This window comes from Drosophila montana, unplaced genomic scaffold, assembly GCF_035044405.1.
Source record: "Drosophila montana isolate Dmon_TW-CO22-7 unplaced genomic scaffold, ASM3504440v1 contig_3733_1, whole genome shotgun sequence".
NCBI classification, from domain to species: Eukaryota; Metazoa; Arthropoda; class Insecta; order Diptera; family Drosophilidae; genus Drosophila; species Drosophila montana.
This window is the reverse complement of record NW_026998620.1, coordinates 1927038-1937114: the sequence shown is the minus strand read 5'-3', so window position 1 is coordinate 1937114 and position 10077 is coordinate 1927038. Positions and strand designations below refer to the sequence as shown.

The 10077-nt window shown below is 36.9% G+C and overlaps 1 protein-coding gene across 1 annotated transcript; it reads right to left on the bottom strand.

The window, feature by feature from the left end:
- Positions 1-6023: 6023 nt before the first annotated feature.
- Positions 6024-9081, bottom strand: LOC135436421 (general odorant-binding protein 83a-like). The gene is made up of 5 exons (XM_064694018.1): positions 8927-9081; positions 6776-6913; positions 6614-6689; positions 6282-6538; positions 6024-6212 (listed from the first exon to the last, which is right to left on the bottom strand). Exons 2-5 carry the CDS (start codon positions 6902-6904, stop codon positions 6195-6197), a joined length of 480 nt encoding a protein of 159 aa, XP_064550088.1. The 5' UTR covers positions 6905-6913; positions 8927-9081; the 3' UTR covers positions 6024-6194.
- Between the last annotated feature and the right edge of the window lie 996 nt (positions 9082-10077).

The following is a 10077-nucleotide window of genomic DNA, read 5'->3' as shown; positions in this document are numbered from 1 at the left end:
TTTCGAGTTACTCGCAGTTGGAGGGAAATTTTGCGTTTCTGTTTGTTTATTTTTTTTTGTGTTTTTCACTAGCATCGAAAACAATTTTTTGATGGTTGTGCAACGCGTTGCGGAATTTGCATTCAACGACAATTTATGCAAATCGCCTTGTCAGCCAGGCATTGCATATTGAATTAGCTGTCGAAAGGGCGTCTCGATCGAAGCGGGGGCGTGGCATTGGGCATAGACAAGACAAAACTGTGGCCAATTGGCGGGCGATTTGTTAATTATGCGAGCATGGCAAGTAACCCACATTTGGCAGGCAAACGGGTTGATGCCCAAACAGGCAAAGGGAAACTTAATTCCATTTGTATTACTTTTGGCGAAAAAGAGCCGAAATATGAATGGGTTGGCCAAATGGCCGGTCAGCCAGAAGGCCGAGGCAAGCGAGTGCGCTGGACGTGGCCGACAAAACGAACAATAGACCGTAAAATAAGTGCAAAAGCAGCCAACCAGCCAAGCAGTCGAGCAGGCAGCATAAAAAGAAAATGAAAAACTTTGAGCGAGCGCAGAAAATTCAGCGAAATGAAAAATGAACAAAATGCCCTAATGGCAAAGCATGCCCAACGCTAGCCAGGACCCCGTGCAGGGGCTGGAGGCGACACACAATGAACAGCATGTTCCTATTTAAAATAAGAAAAAAAAAAAAAATGGAAGAAAAAAGAAATGCGGCAGAGGTAGGTATTAAGAAAGAAAAAAGCCAGCATCAATTGAACAGTTAAACTTCCATTAATTGTGCGCCAGATCTCTGCAGGAGTAGGAGGAGGATGGGGAGGAAGCGTTGTAGGTCACAGGATGTGCCCGGCTGTGCCAACTGTGTCAGTCTCAAATTTCCAAATGCATGAGATGCCTGCGTAAACAGGTCAGCCACTAAAACCGTTGGCAAGCTACTCGAGGCTGGCCAATTGTAAATGTGCTTGAGAATTGGAGTACGCGGCGCTAGCCAGTTGGGTGGTAGGGGCATTCAATTACATGATTGTGTCATTAGAGCGGGCCCCACAAATGAAATTAACCAACATTTGGGCAGCTAATTGGTTGCCTAAATGGCCCAAACAGCTCGTGTGGAAATCCATGGAGCCAATACCCCGAAAACAAACCAACCCTCCTCCCCCCCCCCCCGCCGACTACACTCCGCTTCAATGAAGCGCACCACCTAAAGTGTCGCCAGTCACACTTCATTGAAGACTGTCAAAAATTTTCCATTTAACAAATTAGCAGGCTGACAAAAAAAAAAATAAAATAAAAAGGAGCCAGCAGCAGCCGGAGCAGCAGAAAACAGCCAATTTGTGCACCACTGCGACACAAAAGGAATCCCGAATCCAGCTGAGTGGAGCAATGACACCGAAATTAGTATTAAGTTGAAAGTAATGATGATAGGCCGGATGAGAAACGCCAGCTGCTGATAATGAAATACTCTTAGGCCAACAAAAGGCTCGCCCACTGATTCCGTCTCTAATCCGCTAACAATTATAAAAATAAGAAAAACAAAAAAATAACCAAAGGGAGAAAAACCAAGTACGAATGGCAGACTAGGAAATACCCTGAACTCAGCTGCCATTAGGAAGTTTCGAACTTTTTGCCTGCACATAACGTAAGGATCATGCATTCTTGATTAACTTCGGTACTTGGAGTCCGATCTTTTTGAATTTTCGATTAAGTATGTATAAGTTTTCGACAATGTGTTCTTAACAAGTTAGTTAGTTTATTTATATGAATCTCAGCTTGAATGACTTCACTTTATACACACTCGTTTTAGCTGCAACGACTGGGTCGAGATATCTGAAAGACTAAAGTGACATATATGTGATTATTACTAGCTAGCCCTACTCTATCTCTCTTCGTTGTCGTCCAGCATTACGCTGAGCTTACTTATGTTAACTTATATACCAAAGTCCAAGCCTACATCTCTAAAAATGAAATGTTATTCAATTTTGGTGAAATGGGAGTTGCTCTGAAGCAAAATATTCGAAATCTCTTTAAACTATGTACCAAATTTTGGTGTATCTAGCTCTTATAATTTTAAAGGAATGCTTACAAAATAATATCTCGCAATCGATAATCGAAACAATAATAAAATTATTCTGTCTGAATATAGGAGAATAAATATTTCTATAAGTAAAATATTTGTTATCTCTATATGCTACATATACTCACCAAATTTTAGTGTGTCTACCTCTTATAATTTTCAAGCTATTGCTTTCAAAATTATATCTCACATCGATATTTATCGGTCTTATAAGAATGGGAGAAGATATCGAAAACAAAAAATTAACTCACTTTGCCCTTGGCATAGGCAAAATATACCTTTGCACACAACTATTATACCCATTTTGCACATTTTAAATGGTTTCAGGGTATAAACATTAACCATTGCCAACATTAAAGCGCATTTTTTTTTGGGGCTTGAAGGCAACACTTTTTTAAACAGCCATAGAATAAATGTAAAAAAAAATAATAAAAATAAAAACCAATACGCAAAAAAACAACAAATATATCAACACATAAAAAAAAAAGAATGGAGCGCAAGTGTGAACCGGGCAAACATAAATCATTTTCCGGAAAATGAAAAGCTTTGCGCAACAAGTCGACGAAACAATAAAAATCTGCTTTAGAGGGGGGAAGAGCGAAGTTTGCCAAAAGCTAGCAGCGAGACGCAGACACAAGGGGGGGCTGCAAGGTGCCATCGAGCGGTTGACCGACCGAAAAGAAATATATGTTAAATTAATATATATTAGAATTAATGGCTGTTTGAGGGTGCAGAAAAAAGGGGGCGGCAGCTTTGAATGAAAGATGGCGACTTAAAATGAACTGAAAATACTTTAAGGGCACGAATATCCATTGAAATGAAACAAGTGCTTTAATGCCAGCACGTTTCGAAATAATACTTCAGAGCATATTTATAAAAAAAAAAGAAGAACAAACTGTATTATATAACTTAGCTTAAACCAAAAAACTCTTATATAATAACTGCGGCAACAAAGCACAGCAACAAACAGCCAGAAAAACCAAAGAATTCGTTTCGAGAAAGACACGATATGTTCGGCACGTCGAAATCTTAATACTCTTATATTAATTATATAATAATTTGAGAATAGTGAAGCTCGTAAATGCTCGATTTGATGAATATATCTGAAATATGAAGGTAGTATTGAAACAGGAACAGAAAGACGGACCTATGCAGAGTTTCAAGATAGACTTGAAACTGAGAAATTAGTTCGCATAGAATCAAATAGAATAGGCGGAAAGACGGACATGGTTATAGAAACTCGGCTGTTGATGCTCATCTAGAATATATATAGTCGGAGATATCTCCTTCTATGAGATATTGCCAAATCATTTAAATTACATATATATAATCTTTTATGGTAACTGGTAACCATTTTAATAATCACTTTTTTTAAGCATGTTTATAGTTTTATTAAATGCATGTTATTTTCGCTTTTCACTGATGAATATTTATCATTTGCATTTGACGTTCACGTCAATTAAAATACTGTCTGCCAATTAAGCATTAAACAATCATTTGTACACAATAATTTCTGGTGTTTACTATGTGATACACCACCAAAGTGGGCTTCAAAATCATTCGCAGATGCATTTATACATGCCTGGTTTTTGTTGTCCTGGCAATCCTGGCAATCCTGGCAATTTGTGGTTCGTGCTCTCGTAATGTGAGATCCAGCATGATTTATGTGCCAAACACACAGAACAACAGCAACAGCATTTGTGCATGTGGCACTTAAAACACTTCTTTTTTATTTTTTGGCTTACAGTGCTGCAAATAAGTATATGTACGCATGAAATCCTCTTTGGCACTGTCGACTAATGACTCAGGTTTTAAATATTAAAGTTTTTATGTGGATCCAGTTAGTCAAAGCACGTCAATAAAAAAAGGACTATGTTAGAAGTACATATATGTATGTACTCAAAAAGGATGACTGGGATTTTGGAATTCTATGCAAATATTTAAAACAAACAGCAATATGCATATATTATATACTCCGATTCCATATATAACATATCTCCTAGATCAGCGTGTGGATAAATAACGAATAACGTTTGTGTGAAAGTTTTTTTGTTTACCATCCGATCGGTTTAAAACTAATTTTCAAGTATCTTTGAAAGAATTTATTTCAAACATGCCACGGGAAAGGCATGGGTCAAAATACTCCAACATAACTCGGTCAAAACTCAACCGATTTTCATAAGGTTTGGCTTTTTGTTCATGGTTTGACCTCTTTATCAATTTGGCATCCAAATCTGACAACATTATTTTTGGTCAAAATTCATGTAAAAATGGTACCTTTAAATATCCTTCATAGACATAGGTCACAATTTCTCACCCCCATAACTCGGTCAAAACTCAACCGATTTTCATAAGGTTTGGCTTTTTGTTCATGGTTTGACCTCTTTAAGAATTTGGCATCCAAATCTGACAACATTATTTTTGGTAAAAATTCATGTAAAAATGGTACCCTCAAATATCCTATATAGACATAGGTCAAAGTTTCCCACCCCCATAACTCGGTCAAAACTCAACCGATTTTCATAAGGTTTGGCTTTTTGTTCATGGTTTGACCTCTTTATGAATTTGGCATCCAAATCTGACAACATTATTTTTGGTAAAAATTCATGTAAAAATGGTACCCTCAAATATCCTATATAGACATAGGTCAAAGTTTCCCACCCCCATAACTCGGTCAAAACTCAACCGATTTTCATAAGGTTTGGCTTTTTGTTAATGGTTTGACCTCTTTATGAATTTGGCATCCAAATCTGACAACATTTATTTTGGTCAAAATTCATGTAAAAATGGTACCCTCAAATATCCTATATAGACATAGGTCACAATTTCTTACCCCCATAACTCGGTCAAAACTCAACCGATTTTCATAAGGTTTGGCTTTTTGTTAATGATTTGACCTCTTTATGAATTTGGCATCCAAATCTGACAACATTTATTTTGGTCAAAATTCATGTAAAAGTGGTACCCTCAAATATCCTATATAGACATAGGTCACAATTTCTTACCCCCATAACTCGGTCAAAACTCAACCGATTTTCATAAGGTTTGGCTTTTTGTTAATGGTTTGACCTCTTTATGAATTTGGCATCCAAATCAGACAACATTTATTTTGGTCAAAATTCATGTAAAAGTGGTACCTTTAAATATCCTTCATAGACATAGGTCACAATTTCTTACCCCCATAACTCGGTCAAAACTCAACCGATTTTCATAAGGTTTGGCTTTTTGTTAATGATTTGACCTCTTTATGAATTTGGCATCCAAATCTGACAACATTTATTTTGGTCAAAATTCATGTAAAAGTGGTACCCTCAAATATCCTATCATAGACATAGGTCACAATTTCTTACCCCCATAACTCGGTCAAAACTCAACCGATTTTCATAAGGTTTGGCTTTTTGTTAATGGTTTGACCTCTTTATGAATTTGGCATCCAAATCTGACAACATTTATTTTGGTCAAAATTCATGTAAAAGTGGTACCTTTAAATATCCTTCATAGACATAGGTCACAATTTCTTACCCCCATAACTCGGTCAAAACTCAACCGATTTTCATAAGGTTTGGCTTTATGTTTATGGTTTCACCTTTAGATCCATTTGGCATCTTATTCTGACAACATTAATTTTTTTCAAAATTCATGTAAAAGTGGAACCTTTAAATATCCTATATAGACATAGGTCTCCCACCCCCATAACTCGGTCACTTCTTTATTCAGAAGCGTATAAATATTTTAGATTTTAATTGAAAAAACAATAAATTAAAATATGGTAAATATGTTCGCAATAGTTGTTATATTGTAAATATATAGACAATTTTAGTTAGCGGACTTTAACAGGCACGAGTCAAGTACACAGTGCAAAACATTGCTGATGACCAGAACCTTAAAATCATTCAATTCACAATTAGCAAGTCAGCAGAAATCGTGAACAGCATAATTATCGAAATAAAACGGGAAATTTAGTGCTGTGAATAGCTATGTTAACTTGTTTTATTAGCTTATCAAAGTGCGTGTTGATCTAATTTAAACATTTTCTAATATGACAATACCGCCACCAACTAAGCAGGAATATAATAAGTGTTCTAAAAACAGAGTCCCATATAGTAACTAAGCCAAATGCAGCGCAGCTTTATGGTAGAAAGTAGTGCTAAGAGTTGAAAATAAATAGATTAGTTTAAAAAACAGCATGGTGGATAGGTTCAATTGAAGAGTTTACCTTGGGATCGGCCTTTTTCCAGCACTGATGGAACCACCAGGCCTTGTGGCATAGCGTATCGCCCTCGGGATGTATACAATGCTCGGCCATGGCCATCAGATTGTCGCGTATGGAGTGCGGCACCGAGGAAAAGAGCGTGTCCAGATGCACATCGCCATTGTCATCCACCACCTCGAACTCATGGAACAAGCAATTCATGTAGCACTTGAGCTTCTCATCATCATGTATTTCGCCATCGCTGAACTCCTTGATCGCAGCTGTGAATTGTTGCAAGCGTGTTGCAATTATTGTATATGTATATTATTTTTAAGCTCCAGACTGCATTAACTTACACTCGCTGACGCCGGTCTTTTCCACGCAGATGTCGTGGAAGAGCTTTGCCATTTTAAGTACGTTTGTCGGTGGATACTGCAATTAAAATGCGTTGTTTAAGTAGGCGTGGCCTCAGCCCAGCCCAGCCCAACCCAGCCCAGCCGAGCACTTTATTAACTCACGTTCTCGTCACGCTGCGCCAACGCCGGCGACATCAGCGCATCGCTGAGCAGCGACAAGACGATTAACAGGCAGGCTGCGACAGGACGATGTCGCCGATTTCGACCAAAGTCACTCAAAGCCATTTTCATGTAGCTTCACTGTAAAACAGCAAAAATTGTTTGTTTCGGCCTTGTTTGCCAGTTGTGAAAGGCGAAACAAAAGCGGCGATGCATAACAACAAAAACAGAGCGGGCAGAAAAAAAGAACAGAAAAACAAAACCCAAAAAACATTAAAGAGCAAACATTTTGCGAACTGACGAATTTTAAATACCCTAAGCAGGCGGGCAGGGATAAAAGTAGCTTCACGTTGAGCTCACGTATCAGATCTATAAAATTCCCTTTGTAGTAAGTTAATTTCAGATATATAACTGGCTTGTTAATCTAGTTATAGGGTATGTATTTAATGACATTATTTATATTTCTCTTTTCTCAAATTTAATAACTAAAGATCATTAAAGGGAGGTTGATTAGGTTACATATTCCAGTTGTTTTCAGAGAACTAATATAAAATTTGATCAATCCTTTCTTTCTTTCTAAATTTCTCATTCTTTTATATTTGTTTCAATTAAAGATAATGTTATCGAATCAAGATTTGATTAAGTTATAACATTAATAACGACTTGAACTCACAACATATCAAATTATTAACAAAAAAAAGTAATTTTGATCAATCCTCTAGAATAGAAAATACTTTAATTTAATAATAATTATATCAATTAATTATTATTTTTATTAAGCCAGCTATTTAAGCCTCTTTAAAGTCCTTTTCTATATTGATCAAATGCAGCTTCCTTTAATTTTTTTTGCTGAAGAATTGATTTTCTTTACAGCATACGAATCCTATGGAAATGCTGTTTTCTTGAAAAAAGTTTTATTCATTTCAAAGGTGAATACCTTTAAAAAGAGAAGCTTTTGTATATTCCTACAACAGATCTATTCTATTGACCGAACTGAACAACAAGTAGAACTTCTAGATTAAGTTTCATCCAAATGCTTAGAGAAAAGTTTGACAAGAAATAACTATTCATATATAGCGACAGATTAAACTACATCGAAATTAGAGTACATAGGGAGATAGACATGATAAATCCCAACACTTTTTGATTCTTTTAATGCGTTACCCACTTTTCGACAAAATCGGCAGACTCTCGGCTAGGGTATAAAATGTGAGAACAACATGCAGGATGGAAAAGGATGTTGGGCTGGCAGCGACGACGTGCCACGCGTGACAGCTGGACAATGACAATATATGTGCATGTATTTGTATGAGTGTGTGTGTGTGTGTGTATGTGTGTTTGTGTGTGTGCAGCTATTTGATGTTGTGAGTTTGTGAGGGTTTTTCTAAGTGCGCTTTTTGTTGTAATTTTTATTTCAGGAAGCTATGCAAGCAGGGGGACAGCTGAAGTGAAACCAACAAAAAAAAAGAAATGAGAAGAGTAGAGAAAATCATTTGTTTCTTGCTAGCCGAGCTCAGCGCACGCTAAATTAATTCTAACCGCCAGCTGAACAAAAAGCTCGCCAAACGAAAACGGAAATGGTGGCCGAGACGTCAGGGCTTCAGCGCCCTGTTGTCAACGTTCCTTTCTTTTCTTTTACATAATGCACAATCGTCGTCGTGTTAATTTTTGACAAGCAGATGCCCACGTGCGTTTGCTGCCCCGCCCCGCCCCGCCCCGCCCACTACAATCAAACAGGCACAGTCGCTAGCCATATAAACATAGAGGCGAGTATAAAATTTGCCATTCGCTCGCTTGACTTTTTTTTTTTTTGTTTTTTGAACAGGAAATACAATAGAAAGACGTCAACTTGTGCACAACTGTCACTTTTGTTTCATCAAATGTCAACGCAACAACCGAAACAAAGCCACAAAACGACGTTGCCCCACACACACACACACACACACACACAAACCGTCATAAAGAACGAATGAAATTACAATAACAGCAACAGTTATGGGGCAATGTGTGTGTGTGTGTGTGTGAGAGTGTGCCACACAGTTGGCCCTGGCAGCAACGATGGATGGTTTTTTAATTGCCATTTCAATTTTCGTTATGCGAATTGCCGTTGACGCGTTTTTTATTGTTGTTGTTGTTCTTGTTGTTGTTGTTTACCTCCGCTGGTTGCCTTTAAACTATCAACGAAAATAAAGAAAATGTTCCGTCACACGCGACACAGAAATTGTTTGACAACCGCAGTCAGAATTGAATTTGCTTTATTGCCATTTCTAGCGAGCCTGTTTTATATCGATTTTCAGCTACGGATTTTCGCATAAAGTCATTGATGCACAATTTCTATAATTTGGATTTGTCTATGTCCATATTTATCTAAGTTGCCTGTCATCGCCCGCACAATTAAATGCTTGCCTATGTATGTTTGCACGCAACTGCAACTGTATCCATGCCACGCCCATTTGCGTGCACACAATTGCTAGCTGCAAATTAATAATAAAAAAAACCCTTGGCCTCTCTATTTAGACCAAAATGACATTATTTTGTGGCTCAAGCCATGAATACTGCACAATGCTGAAACGTTCTTTCAGTTTTTAATGTCAATTTAAAGGATTTCGTAAACTATAAAAGTTCTTAAACATAAATAATTTAGCGCCTTTCGATCCAATTTGATCAGCATGTACACTAGTCATTATAATAAGTACATATTATTCAATGATTATATTTCTTAATCTATAATTTGGCGATTGCAAGCCCAACACGCAGCTAATCGTAACAGTAAACAAATAACAAGTACTTAAAACTAATCAAAGTAATTAAAGAAACCTGAGATCGTGTATATAATTATTAATAAATTGTTCAATTATTTTTAAACTTAAAAAAATAAACCAGAATACTCTGGTTAACTTAAACTCATTTATTACATTTGCGTCATTCTTTTTTATTTGTTAGTCATAGATTTAGAATTATTGGAACCTTTTAAAGACACAGAGCTAAAACTTGTGTTTCTTGAATACACGTAAAAAAATAAAATTTTGACTAGTTAGCAGTGCTCGACTAGGAGTTACCGTAAACCAAGGGTTCGTTGCAAAGAATCTAGCATCCTGCTGTATATATGTACTTAGATACATATACAAAACAAGTAAGAGGTTCTAGTCGGGAGCTTCCGAATAGGGGATACCCTGAACCCTCTTCTTCTAACAGGCGATAGGTATAAAATGAAAGATACTTGATATATGTATATATACTATTTTAGAAGCTGCATGTCAAGTTTGGCGATTCTAGCTTATATTATTTGCCGAAATTGCTCAATA

Bases quoted from the DNA above. Each gene is read 5' to 3' on its own strand.
- LOC135436421 (XM_064694018.1), bottom strand. From the start codon at position 6,904: ATGAAAATGGCTTTGAGTGACTTTGGTCGAAATCGGCGACATCGTCCT. The intron at 6,690-6,775 runs GTGAGTTAATAA...TTTTAATTGCAG, and splicing joins TGGCGCAGCGTGACGAGAAC to TATCCACCGACAAACGTACT. The intron at 6,539-6,613 runs GTAAGTTAATGC...AACAATTCACAG, and splicing joins AAAGACCGGCGTCAGCGAGT to CTGCGATCAAGGAGTTCAGC.